Here is an 18,181-nt window from a genome sequence, read left to right on the forward strand (position 1 = left end):
GATGTCTAGCTAGAGGGTCTGCCTGTGGAATGATGGCAGGACATGCAAAGTGGAACTGCTGAGCTCTCCAGCTTGTGCCAAAATCAGGGGATTTTCAACACAACAATCCCTCAACAAAGGTTGTTGCAACACACAGGACCTTGGTTCATTGCTAATGATGCAAGTCTATGCTCTCAGCCATTTTTCAAGACCATTTGCATTTGAGAAAAACAATTCCTTTAGTGGCTAAAATAGCAAAGAGGGGTGGAGCCACTCTATTCACCAGGGATGAAGATGTGTCTCATAATCCCTTGCCCAAAAAGCTGTAGGTTGTGGAGTTCACAATCAGCCTGGACTTCTCCAGATGTCCCCTTCACATCACCATCTCATCAACTCCAGCCACTCCACATACAGATATTGCTTTTTCTAAAGTACTAAATAAGTTGAAAAGTGTAAGAGAAATTTATAGATGGAAAAATCATTGTCTTAGCCCCAGATGCAGTAACATAATTGGGGTAATTCAACCTCTGAAGTGATGCCTCAGTTTCCAACACATTATGTAAGGCCTACAGGTATAATATCATGTTGTATATACAAAGATTCAGGGTTCTTTATCCACATGCCCAGCCTGCTTCCCTTCATTTTGGAAGGAATGGTGCTCAGGCCACACAGATGTACAGGACTCCACAGAGTGACCTCATGTGGTGCTGACTGAATTGAAACACTTTTATTTTTCCTTCTGACTTAGTGAGTTAAGTTCACTTTTTTTCATGGCATCAAAAATTCAACATGAAATCACAAGTAACTCTACTTAGTCTGGTTTTTAAGCCTATCAAAATCACAAATAAATCAGAAGAATATTGACTAACATTTCTTTTCTCCCTCATTCTCTTAATAAATTATTTATCTACCTGAAACTCCTTTCTGCATAAACCAGCAGGAAAGACACCTTGCCTGGTTTCAAGAGATACAGTTTTGGGTTCCCAGTACAAGGATTGCCAACTTGTTTGATTTGTTTTAGTGGGAACTACACTGAGCTTTGCCTCAGAGAACAGGGGAACAGGTGCCAAGTCTTTTGGGATTCTCCCATAGTTATATTCCAAGCTATACCCTCAGGTCTGAGCACTCTTGGGAAAACACACCTCTTCCTTCCCTAACTGATAATGATGGATTATTGATGTTACAGTTAAACTTGTTGTTCTCTTAAAAAGTATAAAAAGGTTGTGATAGTTCATGTTTTAGAAGAACAGAAAAATTCATGCAACCACTCAGCTGAACAGTAAATAAATATTGGTTGTCCCTACTGTGTAACAGGGATTAATCTTTTCAGACTTAAGCATCCAAAAGATTTTTTTTTTACTGCTGAAGTTTTCCTTTCTAATTAGTGTCCCTGATTAATTCTTGCAGAAAATGTGCGACAGCTTAGTGACTTGGTCTCAAACCATGGTCCCTTCCATAATGCTACATTCAGCTATTATTCTCTGCTTTTGCTGTTACACTGCTCTTAATATACCAGACTCATCAGGAGTGCCAGGCCTCAAAACATTGTCAGTAGCATGCCAAACATCCACAGGGAAGAGAGAGGAATCCCTTCCCCTACTCTTGTTCAGCTACCTCCTGCTTTGGAGGTAACCCTTGGGTTATTTACGTTGTGTGACCTTGAGATGAATGGCATTTGGCAGGCCGCCGGATGACTTTGTGTTTCAAATCAAACATTCTCAGTTTCTCCCACACTGACAATGGGAATAATTCCTGAATGCATTTTTGGGGGTGGTTCTTCCCATCTCATTGCCTGCCATGGAGCTCTTTGGTAGCTACGTCAGGGTTGGTGAACTTTAGCTTGACTTTCTTGCTAGACTCAAGTACCAAGTGGTGTGTGTGGTTTTCTTCTGTGGTTTGGTGTGTGTGTGTGTATTTTCTCTTTGTCCCAGAGTGTCTGCACTGCTGGTATTAAAGCTACAATTGTTCTATATATAAAGCAAAGATCCCTTGAATGATCTGCCAAAGGCTTTATCTGTGAACAATCTTTGTCTGTACTTGCTTTGCCGTTAACCAGTTTTGACTGTACTCCATAATGGCTGGAGTTGCTTTGCCTTAACTGATATGTATCAAAGAGAACTTCTAAAATTAACTGCTCATGAACTGTGTCCAGGATGTTAGATTAACTCATGTGGAATCCTTCACTGAACAAACTGATTTATGATGTGTTATGACATTGTTATTTGATGTGTTGCACAACAACTCAATTTTAAAAAATGAAGAGTGCTCCATTAACAAGAGATAAATCTTTCCAGTGTAATTCAAATGAATCTGCAGCAACTTTAGAGAGAGTGTGATAAGGGATCTTGTGTGGGTTTAGTGATTGTGTTTTGCATTCCTAGGAATATCTTCCACTGGGATCTCTTTGTCAGTAATCACAAAACCCATCCAAAATGTGACAAAATACATCACCTTTTGGGAGACTTTAGCTCTTTGTACTTCCTAAAATACAAAGGGGTACTACTACAAGTGATTCCCAACAACTAATACTTCAAGCTTTGAGAATGTACGAGTTCATCGATGATGCTTGCTTTCCACTTCAGAGCCACAATATGCTGTAGTCTCTACAGGGTACATCCATTCCAAGCTTATCCAGCCACACTTAACACACAGCAAGTGCTCAGATCAGTCAGTTTAATTTTCAAGAAAAAGTCCCATCTTTGTACATTCAGATATAAATTTAGTATGTTTTTAAAGCAAGCACTATTCCATTACTAGAACATGAACCAGTGCAAATGCTGACCTTAAATTATGAAGTTCCTAGAGTGTGTTTCAGATGACTCCATGTTAAAGGCTCAGATGTCTCTGGATACCCAGCTTCAATAAAAATTCCTTTGAAAGCGAGCTTGAGTTATACACTGTACAGCATGTCTCATTTCACAGCCAAGCCACTCAAGTTAATAAAGAAAATCCTCTCTGGCCTCACACAATTAGCTGGGTAAAAAGCTGGCCAATGCCAGTCTGCAGACAGGCAAATCCATAAAGTTGGACAGTGTTTCATGCCTGCAAAGGCCTGTTGTCTTGAGCCTCTCAACTTCATCTTGCCACCAAACACCTGGATTATTTCAGGATGGTATAACCTGGTCTCATGGACTGTGGAGGTATTTTCTCGTTGGTATTCTGGTACTGGAAAGGAGAAATGCTGAAAGAGCTGAACTGCACCCCAGTTGTTTGAAGGCTAAGCCATATATTGGCCATAACTTTGTATTAGAAAACTTGACTTTGCTCACTTCTGGGTGTTAGCGAGTTATCTGCTCCAATAGGCAGACAATGAGCTTTTTTGAGAATGTTCTTTCTAGCTTTTTCCTGTCTTAATCAAGAAATTTATTATTAAAAAGAAGGGCTTTTTGTATCATTAACTCTTATGAAAACAACACTTTTAGGCATTTTTTGCACACTTGTACCTCCCCTGCCCCTGTGATATCCCAAAAATAAAGAATTACTTCAGCTTGAAAGCAAACTACAAGTTAGCATCCCACCTGACTCCCAGTATGTCAGGACCAGTTCCTCTCATGGTGTAGGGCTTAGCATTTTCACCATTAATAGTGCTGTGATCATTTTACCAGTGTTTTAGAATCAACAAGACACATTGGGACGTCCCATCACACTTCCTTCTGGCATAACATTTATCTCAATAATCATTTCTAAAACTGTAAATAATCACATGCCAGGAATACAAAGACCTTCAAAAACTTGGGCTTGTTTCTCAAATCACCCTTTTGCCCTCTCCCTCTCTGCTGACTCTGCAAACTCCTGCACTGTGAGCATTTGGTCTCACATTTAAATAAATATTCCCCATCACTATTATGCTGTCACCTGTAATAGGAAAAGGCTGCAAGAAATCAAAGGAGAGCTAAATTTGTGCAGTGGCAGAAAGCGTACAGAGAATAATCAGTCTTCATTGTGATTGCTAACAAAAGTGAGGGAGCCTAATGGAGACCTTGGATTTAGTACAGTCTCTAAAATATTGAGGGGATACTTTCAAGACACAGAACTGCCTACTTGAAAGCAATACTTTTCCTGTGTTCCTCATAACTTGACTTTTATTAAAATGGAAAGAGGTTAGAAAATAAATGTAAGATTTGTTTCCTTTTTCTCATTCCTTGGCTCACTAAGTCTGATGAATATTGCTTTGCTCTATAAAGGCAGATTCTTCTCTGTTTTATATATTGGAGATACCTGTGTCTCCCAACAAGTGCCCCAATGGAAGAGTTTGGGTAGCAGCAGCAAGTAAGTTTAATTAAATCTGGTGGAAACATAAAGCATTTGTTGCTATTATGCTTAATTATGTTGATACAGCTAAGTAAACTGCCAATGACTGAATTCCTAGCTTTTTGCCCCATCTTAGCTAACTCCCATTTTGCAGGCATACCCAAGCATGAAGAACCTCTGGACTGGAATGTGGAAGGCTTCATAACTTCCACACTAACTGAGCCTAGGAAAAGAAGATATCAGATTCCTTTCTTTTTCTTTTTTTACAATCTTTTCTCTGTGTGCTACTAGGAGTTTCTGGGGATGGTTCAGTGTTTTCCCTGGCATCAAAGGACTCTGGAATGGACACAACACACAGGATTCAGCCTGTCACTTCTAACACTGCTACCCACTGGTATGGGCTGAAATCCTGATTTTGAGGAAGTCAAGAATAAAACTCACTTTTGACATCTCCAAGACTCTTCAACCCTTCAGCATTGTTATAGTGCCTGGATGGAGGTGATCAGCAGTGGTCCACTGATAATAAATCTAATTTTTACAATATTTCAGGGATGATGATTTCTTCAGGCATAACTGGCCTATGGGAGTCTATGTATGATGAGAAATGGGGTGTCCAGTACTATGCTAAACAACTCTCAGAGTGGAAAATCTTGGGTCTTTGATCTCATTCAAACTAAAAATACTTTTTCTAATGAGCCTCCTCAAGCCATACAACATCCACTTCAAAATGCTGAGCACATGGTTTTAATTTAAAGTTTTTACCAACTTTCATTTATATTGTGCTAGAAGTCCTGAAATTACTTGCACCAGAAGCTCTAAAATATTGGAAATTGAAATGTGAATGACTGGTGTTGGAATAACTAGTGATAAAAGCAGCAGACATGAGTGTGAATTCCTGCGTGAGCTTCTGACAGATATTAACCAGGTCACTTGTCATTCTCCATGCCTTTAAATGATAATTAGATCAAATAAACAGTAACAATTATACAAAATAACTGTATTGTTCCATTAAGCACCAGAAAAAGCAAATTCATGGAGGTGTTGAGACACCACAACTACTAGCTGTTGTGATGGATACAACCAGTCTTACAGTTTAGTTGCATGTCTGTTCCCACTCTGCACAGAGCATAGTCTTGCTCCAATTCCAGCCCAAGAACTGAGGTATTAAGTTCAAACACTGATATGTGCAGTTTTAAGCTCTGCAGGCACCAGTTTAATTTCTGGTGTCTCAAGCGGGATGGAAACTATAATGCTTTTGGGGTTACAGAAGGAGTATTAAGTTCAACAATTGTTGCAATGCTCAGAAAAAAATGTCTTAGTAATTGCAACCTAGATATAATTTGAGATATTCAGAAAGATACTGAAATTGTGTCATCAGCCTACAGTGCTTTCTGCAGATTTTAAGTATAGTGGCATTGAGCATCTGTACTGGTTGTCTACCTGGAAGAGGGATTTGGGAAAGTTGAGAACACAAGGCAGATATGTTTCCTTGCAAAATGGGGCTCTTCTAACACTGACCCTTGAAAGTTAAAACCAATGAAGTTTCTAAAATACCAATCATTGCTGAAAATGTCCATTTTTTGCTATAACTTAAACACTGTCCTCTGAGGATGCCAGCTTACAGTCATTCATCCAAGCAGGCAGGGAACCTCACTAATAAGACCAAAAGATGAAAGAAATTACACAAAGTTCCCATGGTTTAAGCAGTAACACTGTGATTTCTTCTGCCTTTTACTTGTCTCATCAACTCCTAACAACAGTGAAAACATTAATAAGGGTTTGCAGTGTAAAGCATAGCACAGGGGAAACCTGTTATTTTACAGTATGTCCCTCTGAAGTCCCTAAATATGCTTTGCCAGGAGCCCTGCCACTGATCTGCTCTCTGCAGGAGTGCAAAGTGAGTGAGTGCCCTTGTGTAAGATCATTTCTGGCCTTTGCAATCCAGGAACCTCTGACTTGCCCAAATTATGTGGGCTGCCTTTATAATGTGGATTGCTACTCACTAGGGAGCTGAGGGGAGCTGTTAAAGACTTTCTGAGAACTGTAGGTTGCACTATACTTCAAGTGGAGGATTTTAGGGTCAATGGTTTATTCTGTTTATAAGCAAAGCACTCTAGGCCTGAAGGCGGATCCTGACTGCTGCTGCAACAGCGTCAGAAAGTGACAGCAAGTAACAAACAGATTGAAAATCATCACTGTGAAAACACCATTTACTAAACAGGGGCTAACCCAGTACTGGGTTAGCAGCTCTGAGGTGGCAAACACACACAGGAAAAAATGGCACGATTCTGTACAATTTGACTTCTATACACTAATAAAGTTAAGCTGCCCCAGGTACAGTAGGGACTCCCTTGAGTGTCTGTCACACTGTTTTCTGGGGATTTTGCCCTTTTAAGAACGATCTTACAAAGATATAATTTCTACCTAATACCAATTACAGGCAGCACCCATAATTTTGCAAACAAATCAACCAGCAGAGTCCTCCAGACCTGCTCATGGGAGGCAGGTACACCTGCCTTGGGCTTGGATGTTACCAAGGAGGGTGTGAAGGATCAGAGGGAAAAGGAGGGCTCATACCTGACCAGTAGCACAAACACTACTGGCAGTTCTATACACAATAAATAAAACAGATTAACTGCCAGCTGCCCCTCGAGCCATCCTTAGTGACTGGCTGCTTTCTTAAAGGCCATCAAATGCCTGGGTGAACCTTCCAAGGGGCTGTAGGGCAGAAACACACATTCACTGGCTGTACAGATCAACACCTACATGTGGGTATGGCTATAAACATCAGCTGCTGATCCTTTCAGGTGTTACTGCCACTACTGTCATTTTAATACTTGCATAGTTTCATCTTCAACAGCTCCCCGGTGAAGACATAAAGCAGCTCCCACTAGTTATATGGAAGAATTTCTGTTTTTGCTATATGAATTTCTACCCTGAGGTTAATTTTTCTGGGGGAATTTTTTTACCCTGGGGCATAAGGGGGTGAAGGGAATGATAGTTTAACAAAAGCCAGCAAGCTGAAAACTATGTGCACTATGTATAGCTGTCTGAAATCAAACTCTTTAACAACATTTCTTTCAAAACATTCAGCAATCAAAACAGGTAATGCTGTTTTTGATGACTCCTGATCTCTTCACAAAGCCTGAAATTCTATAAAAAGCAAGAAGATGCCATTTCTACTAGGCAAAAACCACTTTTATTTCAAAAATTTTTTAAAAATCAGTAATATTCCCTCATATAACCTATGCAGACTATCAAAAGTCAGCTAGCTCTGAAACTGAGCCCTTTAATGCAGTTCAGAAAACTTTGAGCCCGGATCTTTCATTAGGACAAATAAGTACACTTCTCTTGAAGTCAGTTACACTGGTCCTGTCAGCTTGGAGAATCCCAGCTTTGTGATCACAGAAATGTTTAGTTTTTCAAGAGGACAGGGCAGATTGCATAGAGTCCAGGATGTGGCCCTGGCTGTATATTACTCTGTATATTACTGTTTTGCCACTGAAGGTCCAGCTTCGAGGCTGCAGAGCTGTCAGTGACCAAACATGATGGACCACCCATCGGCCTTTTATTAACCAGCACTTGTTCCCCCCTCTAATCCTATCACCAGAGTAATCAAAGCTGCCATGTCCCAGGGTTTGATGGAACAGCAGGACCTGGGAAATGAAGACTGATTTTGTTAACAAAGTCATTCCTGCCCCATGAATGCTGTCTCATTGGTAGAAAGCGGGGAGATGAGGTTTATTTGTGCAGAGAATGAGGCGGCAAAGAAATGAAAGGGGGAGAATGCTGAAGTGTGAAGTTTAATCTGGCGCAGTCTGAGGTTTCTTTCTTTGAGGCCGTCTCTGATCCAATCAACACTGGTTTGATATTTAACATCTCCCCCTGCAGTTGGAAATGATACCAGCCAGAGGAGACCGGAGTCAGAGCTTCCCAAACAGCCAAAGGGGAGAGAAGGGGGTGCTGGCAGCTCCTCACCAGCCTGACAGCTTCCCCACCAACAGGCTGGCAGGAAGCTGGACCCTGACACAAAATTTCCCCTACAAACAATGGGATTCAGGGAATCTGCTATGAGCTGAAGGCAGACTGTCCCTGAGGAGAGCAAGCTCAGGATGGGATGGGGAAGGGATTTTAGTTCTAATGTGAAGGAAGGGCTATGAACACTGTCTGGGACTGTGGAGCCTGCTGAGAAACAGGATCAAATACAAGCAAGACATGTCACCCACCTCCCCAGGGAACAGCAGTTTGGGTAGGGCAGTAAGACCTCCCCCTTGCTGACTGTACAGACCTTCAGTGGGGACACACTGCAATCACTCCAGGGTGATGAGGGTCCCAAGACAGCCCTGGGCCATCAGGGAGGATGCACCAGACCTGAGCAGCTGCAGGAGCCACCCTCACAATTCTCCTTGCTCCAACAATAACCTGGGGAAAGCTTCCCATCATAGACCCACATGAGGGTCCCAAAGAGGAGAGAGAGTTTAGCCCTAATCCCAGCTGGCTCAGAGAACACAGGGATGAGCCCTCACAGCCAGTAGTGGCTGCAGTGCCTCTGCCAGGATTCCACAAGAAGGCCTGGAATGTCATCTACCCCTCACCAATTCTCAGCCATGGCCAACTTGATTTTGCCCTTTTCTGGCCACTTTCTACATAAACATCAGCGCTGTCAGACAGACTTGTCTGCTTCCTCTTCTTCACTTGCCTCAGCTCTTTCTGTCCCACCTCCCATGAAAACCTTGAAATTTCAAACACCAAAGAGCAGTAAAATTTCAACCTGACCCAAGCCTGCTATCAATTCCCCTGCATCCAGGCTCCCAACACTGCCTTCTGCTGGGATTCAGACACCTTGACACCAGCTCAACCATACCCAGGGCCCGGACTTTGAGTGACCAGCAGCTGCCAGAGTCCCAGGAGGTGGGATAACACTTCCCCCCAGGATCCAAGCAGGAGGCAGGAGGATGGGAGTGATGTGGAAAAGCAGCAGGAAACACTGTGCAAGGGTTTCAGGGGGAGCAGAGCATCAAACTACAAAGTTTCGGGGTTTACAATAGAAAACAATGCTCCCTGCCCTACCTGCAGGAGCTGGCTCTCCAGGAAGCAGCTAATTATATGAGCCACCTTAATCTTTTTATCCAGCTAAGACAATCAACATTTCAAAGCCACGCACAGAACGTTTCAAAGATCATTCCTGGTCAAAAATGCAAGTGTATCCACTTTCTTTCAGAGCAGATCAAAACCAAGTACCACACCGGGACCACTCCTAGATTTCCTCCTCCTCACGGTATCAGATTAACAGATTTGGTGCATGTAGTCAGATTAAATATTTGCAGTAGCACAAAGCCGCCTTTGAGGAGAAGAAGTAGGGAAAAAAAAGCTTTTTTTGTCTTTTTTTTAAATTTGCTTAGGGCAAAAATACTGGACTTCGGGGATGTGGGAAACAAAAGCACTGACATGATTCAGCAAGGCTCAGTCCTAAAACCTGAGTTCTGAATGCAGAAATAATGTGCAGAGTTCCTGTAATAGTAATGCTGAAAACAGGTAAAAAACCGCTGATGCCCTTAGCAGATTTGGGACTATAATTTATCACAGATGTTCTCATCAAACTGTGCTAACACCCTGCGAGACAAAAGCTGCTCAATTTCTGATTTCCATTTTAGTGGCTTTTAATTACGTGTTGCTTAAGGAAGGCTCCAAGACCTGGAATTGGGAGGTGAAACCTTGCAATACTAATCCACTCCACTAAATTAGCACAGTAATACACCAAGCAGTAGGACTGCTAGACGGTGTGATAACATTACAAATTACTATTGTTAAACAACTAGCCAGGTGTCAGGATGCATGGAAATCTAGAGGAAGCAAGAAAATAAATATCTGGTTTGTTTTGTTTAATTTTGTCTCCTGTTGTTCTGGTGGCCTTGTTCCCAGAAAAAGCTTCAATCTAGGAAAATTCCTCCTGAACACTGATCTATTTCAGCAACTTTGTCAATTCTCTCTAACAATTAAAATGGAATGTATTCTTTTAATCAGCACAAATGTTTTGCATAAATGACTGTCCTTTGCTTGCCAATAGCAGTAATACCTTTACTGTTCTTTTTTAGATTATTTTTGGAGCAAAATGAATGGGAAATTTTTGTTTCTATTTAAAAGTTGGACAGAGAAACAATTATGATTAAGGGCAGCAGTGAGTTTTGCACTCTGTCCCTTTTCCTTTCTCTTTGCTCACTCTCTCTGGAAAGAAAAAAACGTAGCATGATTCACATTTAAAAAGCTTCCAAGTGGTACATTTTTAACCAGGTGCTTTCATGTGCTTGACTCTAATGCCATTTTTGACCTAATACAACCAAACACTATAGGATGACTGGAATGGTTAATTATTTTTACCTCACCTTAAAGAAAGGGCTCAACAGAGAGGACAGGCACTTAAACCTTTCAGACAGAATAGTGTAAAACGAATTCCTTGATTTGGATGTGTGCTAAATAATGCAAAGGTCCTGAGGGGCTTTCTTCTAATTATTTTTGTTGATAAACAAGAAAATACATTCCAAAGTGTATGGAAAAATCTGCTCTGAAGGCTGTATGCAGAGTTAAGACTCCTAGTTGAAATATGGATGAACCAAATGTTAGTGAAAGCCAGACTTTTTCCCCTTCAAATAGCTCCTACTGGACTTCAGGGGAGCAGGGGGTGAAGGCACTCTAAGGACATTTTAATCACAGCAAAGATTAGTCCTTTAATCCTTATTCCCCCACATCACCAAGAATTTTTTTGGTCAAAGTAGGACAGTAAGATAAGGCTGGAAATAGACCGATCCAAAACTAATGACAAAAAGCAGGTTAAGAATGAAATATCATAGCAGTAACTGACACCATCTTAAATCTCCCCCAGATTATTTGTTTTCTTCCACACACGTTCATTTCCTCAATTTCTAGTAAATCTCATTTCACATAAACAGTTCCACAAAGCAAAGTCAATAGCTGTTACTGTGTTCTTCATTAATCCACTGAAATGAAATAGATCTCATGGCTTAGTATTTGGCTGTTTAAAGCTAAATCCATTGAAAGAATTCCGGAGTCCAGTTACACCAATAACTTTTGTTTCTTAACCTACATCCTTTTCTGTTTGGTGAAATTTACCTGCTCTAAAATGAAATAAACCCATGCATATTGCACACTCAATTTCCCCCAGTACAAAGGCAACATGAGCCACTTTGTTTTGACCCGGAATGACCACTAAAAAGACGACTGACAGTTTGCATGCACTTAAATCAATCTGAACAATGTGGAAATTTCTATTTTCATTGTTCATGCTTCATCCTCTTCCTGACAAGTACCACAGAGCTGCTTTACTTCAAAACAAACAAACAAACAAAAAAATCACTTTTTGCCCAGCTCCGGGACAGGATGGGAAGCATGTAAGTTTCCCTCACGAGTGGCAGGCAAGCAGACACATACATTCACACCCCGGACATTTGCCTCTCAAATAAACTACACACGTGATAGACACGCAGCACTCCCCACGCACATCACGGGGGTTCTGCAGGCAGAACGGATCAGCATGAGGGAGAACAGGCAGCCCAGCACAAAAGCTGCTGAGGCCCACGAGTGACCACTCCGCTGCAGCAAGGCTTGGGGTTCACCCCCATCAGCTGATGGAAGTGCAAGAATACCCCCCATATCCTGGGATAAGACACGAGGCCCAGAAGCCACCTTACCTGGGAGAAGTTGAGCCCATTCAGCGGGTGACACTGCTCCTCCACCCGCTCCACCGCACCCGTCTTCTTCTTCATCCTCTCGGCCTCCTGGGCGAGGTAGAGATCGAGCACCGGCACCCCTCTGGAGCGGATGTCCGTCTCCGTCAAGGAGTTCACCATGAGCATCACCCAGACGGGCCTCTTGCGCTCCCAGTTCCCGGCGATGGCGTTGAAGAGGTAGTCGGCATAGAGCCCTTTGCCCCGCTGGTCCGGGGTCATCCAGTGGGGCAGCATCAGCTTGATGTAGTCCAGGTGGCGTTTGAGGCGGCGGTACAGCTCCCGGGGCAGCACGTCCTGCAGGTTCTCCCCGTGGGGCAGCATCTGGCAGCTGGCCAGCCCCGAGATGGTGTACGGGTCCGTCAGGTCCAGCTCGAAGTACACGCTGGAGCTGGCGTGGAAGGCGGCCTTGGAGTTGTCAGGGATGAAGTCCCAAACTCGCGTGTAGGGCACGTGGATGGTGCCGAAGAGATAAGCGGGGGGTTCACGGCGAATGGTCCAGAGGAAGGAGTTGAGCTCTCCTTGCTGCGGGGAAGACAGAGGGGCTGCTCAGTGATGGAGGGGCACAAAGGAAAGAGACAGCGATGCCACCCTCAGGGCTGCCCGCAGGCCAGGAGGAGCGGGCGTCCCGCTTCCCCGTCTCCTCCTCGCACCAGCCCCACGCGGGCTCGCAGCGAGCAAAGCCCACGGGCACCATGAGGCCCGCGTGGGGCTGGGTCCCGCCGTGACCCCCCGATTGCGGCGGGGACACGGCCCGGGCCCCTCCGCGGGGCACACGCGGGGCAGCGCCGCCACACCTGTGGGGGCCACGCGCGCCCGCGTGCGCGGAGCGGGGTTGGGGGGGGGGGGGGGGGGGTCCCTCCGCGCGCCCCCGTCCCGCCCGCGCCCCGCGGCCCCCGCGCGCCCCGCGGACACGCGCGCATCCCCCGCGGGCCGGCGCGCCCCCGGCCCGGCCCGGCCCGGCTCACCGAGCGGGGCAGGTCGCACTGCCCCGTGTCCATCTGCTCCCGCCGGGCCGCGGCGTCGGGCAGGAACCCCCCGAAGACGAAGCAGATCAGCGTCAGGTTGAGTTGCATCCCGCTTCCTCTCGGTCTCCTCTCTCTCCTTCCCAGATGAGCCTTTTTGGATTTCTAGGATCTTTTTTTTTTTTCCTCCCCCCTCCTCCTGCTCTTCCCCCTTTTTTTTTTTTTTTAGCCTTTTTTTTTTATTCAAACAAACTTTGCCAGTCCCATCTGCATCTGACAAGTGCAGGGGGAAGGACTGGCTGCCCCCTCCCTCCCATACTCTCCCCCCTCCCGCCCTTTCCCACCCCCACCCCCTCTGGCTCCGGGCTTGTCAGAGGCGCTGGATGCTTTGGGGAGGACGGTTCTCATCGCCAGCCTCCGCCATGCTTTGGTGTTGCAGACCGGAGACGCTCCTTCCCGCCCCGCCGCTTCGGGAGGAGGTTGGGAGGAGAGGGGCGGGGGGGGAGAAGAGGGGGGAAGCGGGGGGGAGAGCAGCCAGAAAGTAAAAAAAAGTTTAAACCCAAGATTTTTTGGACTGGTTTTTTTTTCTTTAATTCGGCGGTCCAGAAGGGGGTCCCGCGGCGCCTTGCGGAAGGCGGGCGGTGCTCGGCAGGGCGGCGGCGGCCCCCGCGCCCCGGCTCCGCTCCGCGCTCCCCGCTCCGGAGGCCGGACCCGCGCGCCGGCGGAAAGTTCCGCGCAGCCGCCCCGGCCCGCCCGCGCCTCCCGCCGCCTGCGGCCGCCGCCAGGGGGCGATGGCGGCCCAGCGGCGGCCGCGGCTGAGGGGCGGCGGCGCTTGCCCGGCGCCCGCCCGGCCCGCGGCACCTGCGCGGCGCGTCCCGCGCGTTAAACACCAACAAACAGCGCGGAACCGACAAGTTCCGACATCCCCACACTCGATCGGTTGGCAGAGTCAGTTCAACGGGGCTTGTCACGGGCGAGAAGCGAGGGCAACCGGCTCTGCGGGGGATGCCCTGGGGCGCCCCCGCTCAGCCCGCGCTGACCCGCGCGGTCGGGACATGTCCGACTCTCCCTGGCCTTTCCGAGCCCAGCGGGGAGGGCAGCACAAGGACGTGGCCCCTGCATGGCGCGGGCAGCATCGTACCGCGTACCTCAGCTGTCCTCACCGGGACCCCTGCCTCCTGAGCTGCGCAGGGGGATGGAAGCAAGGAAACTTTTGTAGTTTTCAAGCATGAATCATTAGCGATCCAGCTTCCACTTGGACCGAAAAGCCGCAGCAATGCGACCTGAGATGATTCTTGGTGACGGGGAATCTTCCAGGATCCCTGGGCGTCTGGAGCCCTCTGTTGCAGAAGGCGTTTGAGTTCAGCGGCTCCAAATCACACGCTTAGCGTGTGTTTAACAGTTACAGAGCACAGGACAGGCTGACAGTGCTTGTCACCGTCACATGCCAGAACTCCTGCCTCTCCAGATCCATTCTGGGCAGGAATGGGAGTCAGGGTGCCGGACATAGCCCATTCTCCCCTCAGAACACTGCCCAGCCCCAGGTATCACCCTCATCCTGCTGTGTGCAGCAGAGCTGATCTGTACCCTGGCTTGCCCATCACCTCCCCGACTGTAAACCCTGTCCAAAACTGGGAAGTTCCTCACTGTATTGGCAATAAGCAAAACTACCAAAATTTACATGATGAAATGCTGCATTACTATAATGCTGCACGGAGCCAGTAGAGTTTTGCCAAAGACAGTGACAGACTCAGGCCCACCTGGATGTAAATGTGGCTTCCTGAGAGACTGTGAGGGACACCAGTTGCTGTGGTACCCAATGGACCAAAGCAGCCATACAGGCTGCTGAAAGGCATTTTGGAACCACAGTGTGTGCATGCCCTGCACGCTGCTCCTGGCAGGAGAGCATCCTCCTCACCACAGTGTTGGAACCAGCAGCTCCTTTCTAAGTAATGCTGCTCATCCTCTTGTCTCTCCTCCCAGATCTCCCAAACAGGTAAAAATCAGGTGGAGTAAAGGACTGGTTTTTCCTCATTGTGTTTCTAGCTCTTTAATATTTCAAATAAATATTCCGTTTTCTGGTTCCACCCTGAGACATACAGTTCAGATAAGGGAAAAGTAGAGAAAAACAGAGGCAGAAGGATTTTTAGCACACGGTGTCCCATTGCTGCAGTACAGGATGGTCCAGTGAGACAACCAAGTCATGGCTGGGTGCTGGAGTCACCTGTGGCTCCGTGCTGTTGGGATATGGAGTGGCAGCAGCTCTGTGTGTGTTGCTTTGTAGGCAGTGATTGCTCTTGTGCCCTCCCCACCAACTCACTTCCCTGGCATTGCTGGTGTGATGGCACAATCCCGCAAGGGCAGGGAGGGCAGAGCCTGGCTTCATGTGCCCACAGCATCTTTCTCTCTGCAGCAGCCCCACCTTTCTCCCACGTGTGCCTCAGCACACACTCCCAGCCTCCCACCCCAAATGTGCCCAAATGTCACTGTAGCTGTGCCCAGATCTGAAATTAAGGTCCAGAGCAGGAAAGTTGTGCAGTCCATGTCCCAGCAGATGTCACACAACAAGGGCTAAGTAGAGTCACAGCACAGCATCCTGTTGCTTTTCCCTAAGCTGCCACGAACGATTGCAAAGCTACAGGCTGGATGCTGACACTGTAACACAGAGCTGCATTTGCTCCACCTGGATCAAACTCTCCTTGTGTTCAGCAAGCGCCACATCCAAAGTGGCATGGCTGCTCTTGCCTGGCTTAGTGGCTTTGACTTGATCTACCCAAATCTCTTCCAAAGCTGTGAAAGAACAGAGGGGCCTCATCAGGAGGCTGGTGGGGACACCGGGAATGACGTGACCCAGAGTCTCACGCCCTGGAGAAGATCCTGGGAGGTCTGTGAGGATGTGAGGCCCTGCTCAGTGCCGGGTGCTGCGCTGCGCTGTGAGGGAGGCGATTGCCCTCATCGATAGCATCCATATCAAAGCACCCAGGGCAAGAATAAACAAACATCTTTGGCACTGTGCTTGTCTTCCATGAGCCAAAAGGCAGGTGTGTGTGTGTGTGTGTGTGTGAGTGTGTGTGGATAGCAAGTTTTCCAGCCGTTTCCCTGAACTCAGCCCCGATGTTGCAAGAACTGTCTAGCTGTGAAAACACGGCCTCGCCTTGATTTATGCCACTTGTGGGTAAGATGACTAAGAAGAAGGGGGAAAGAAAAAAAAAAAAAAGAACGGAACAGGAACAGAAATCCCAGTGGGAGCACCATGAGGGTGTGTACAGATTTAGTGGGACAGTCAGGTTGGGGAAACTGCAGCCAGAGCTTCAGGCAGTAGGAAGAGGAGACCACAAAACCACATGCTATGTGTCGTGATGTTCCACCTAAGATACAAAAGCATGCCACAAGTTTTATGAAGGCAACTCTTTGGTAAGAGTAAAAAAATTAATTCTTTTGTGAAATTGTAACATTTTTTTTCTCCTTCAGATGAGTTCCATATGTCCTCATGATTTTTACTTTTAAACACAGCAGTTTAGAACAAATCTTAAGTAACATTTAGCCTGCGTCTAAAGTAAATATTTACAAAAACATTAAATAATGGTGCTGATCTTTGGAAAATGTGTATTGCTCCCTACCTGCTACTGTTTTTTGCCTATCTGGATTAACAGAGAGGCTTTGTAATAAAGCCCAAGGCTGTAAAAGCAGTATAACAGTGTGTTTAGAAGTAATCAGGTGTAAAATACTGACTATTAAAAACTGAAGAGAAAGGAGGGCTAAGCTGAAATGGAAGGTTACGTTAGTTTGGTTTTAACAAATTTTAAGAAAATTAATAGGAGAATTGGCTTTTAATCTTACAAAAGCTGTATTATTTTTGTGGAAGCATAATAAATAGTTATAGCTGTTATTTATGCCATGTATCATTTTCAAAGAACCTTACTAAATAAATATTAATCATTTCACCAACCACTTAAAGGCAACCACTTTAGGGGTGTGGTGAGGCAACAACTTACCAAGTGAGTTGTGCTTAAACAGGAAGTGAAGACAGCCAGATTCAATAAGGAGTCCGTGTGGGTATAAAAATATTTGTGGAGGCTTTAACAATATGTTTAATGAGGTAAAACAAAACTCCATGGAATAGGGGGTAGTTGTCTTTGTTAATGAGAAGCATGCATTGAAACTTGTAATTACAGTGAGTTTCCAACAGGTAAAGAAGATTATTAGATCTGAGAGAAAACAGCTTGTGAGGGATCATTATTTGCATGCAGGGAAGTGTAACATTTTTTTAAAGAATGTTCTCCTCTCTGCTCACCTTCCTCACAGGAAAAACACCATATTGCTGGCCTGTGGTGTAGCAGTATTTCCCTGTTCTCCACCTTGGTGTACTTTCATTTGAAGGCACCCGGTGAATTTCAGTCTCTGCATTTCTTAAAACCTTCCTGCAGTAAGGAACTCCTCACTGGAGTGGCCAATGGCTCTCCCCAAACCTCTCCTGTGACAAAACTGGAAGAGTAAGAACCCAGCTTTTCCTTTTTGCATGAATGAAGCTGAAGGTGTCTTGTGCTCCTGCCAGAGATGGTAGATGAGATTCAATCTTCTTGTACACTACAGGTCACAGAACAGTTTAGGTTGGAAGAAAGTTCCTGAGGTTTCAGGTCCAACCACTCTGAACTGGGTTAATTTCAATGTTCGATCATGCTGCTGAAGTTCAATTAAAGATGCTAATTAGATTTCTTTACTCTTATACACAGGTGGCATTCTCTGTAGCTATCCTGGACTCAAAAAAGTATTAAGCCTAAAGCAGTTGCACCGCTACTTGTCATGCCCTGACTTGTAATTTGCTGTGACACCTGTGCTGTGATGTGTCTGGCAAATAGATTTTCCTGCAGAAGATTGATTTTGATGTTGTAGTCACATAAAACATCGTTGCTCAGCCATGCAATTCATGATTTGAAACATGCAGTTGTCAGATGAACAAGCCTCCACTACTTAAGGCTGTCATGCTGAAACTGCTGAATTACCACAACTGTTTCAATGTTTCACATCTTTTTTTTTCATGTGTGTTGCAAGCAATACAATGTAGTCACTGTAGTGGATCTTACTTTTCTTGCCTTTTGGTCCTCCTGTGTCCAATTCAGTCTTTTGTCGCAGTGTAGCAAAAACAACCAATCTAGTTCTTGAAGAAAATCCCCTCTCAGTCCTGACATCCTCCCTTCTAAGAACGAGGTATGAATTTTGCAGACCAACCAGCATTAATAGCTT

General features: G+C 45.6%; 1 protein-coding gene across 1 annotated transcript in view; it reads right to left on the reverse strand.

Annotated features, from left to right (window-relative positions):
* TRABD2B (TraB domain containing 2B) overlaps window positions 1-13,147 on the reverse strand; it is a 261,330-nt gene extending 248,183 nt beyond the window's left edge. Inside the window, exons 1-2 of the mRNA XM_059478777.1 lie at window positions 12,941-13,147; window positions 11,937-12,497 (exon numbers count right to left, since the gene is read on the reverse strand). Coding sequence (XP_059334760.1) covers window positions 11,937-12,497; window positions 12,941-13,048 — 669 coding nt within the window. The 5' untranslated portion in view covers window positions 13,049-13,147. The remainder of the gene's footprint in view (window positions 1-11,936; window positions 12,498-12,940) is intronic.
* Window positions 13,148-18,181: the final 5,034 nt, after the last annotated feature.

The sequence above is a fragment of the Ammospiza nelsoni genome, chromosome 9 (assembly GCF_027579445.1).
Source record: "Ammospiza nelsoni isolate bAmmNel1 chromosome 9, bAmmNel1.pri, whole genome shotgun sequence".
Taxonomy (NCBI): domain Eukaryota; kingdom Metazoa; phylum Chordata; class Aves; order Passeriformes; family Passerellidae; genus Ammospiza; species Ammospiza nelsoni.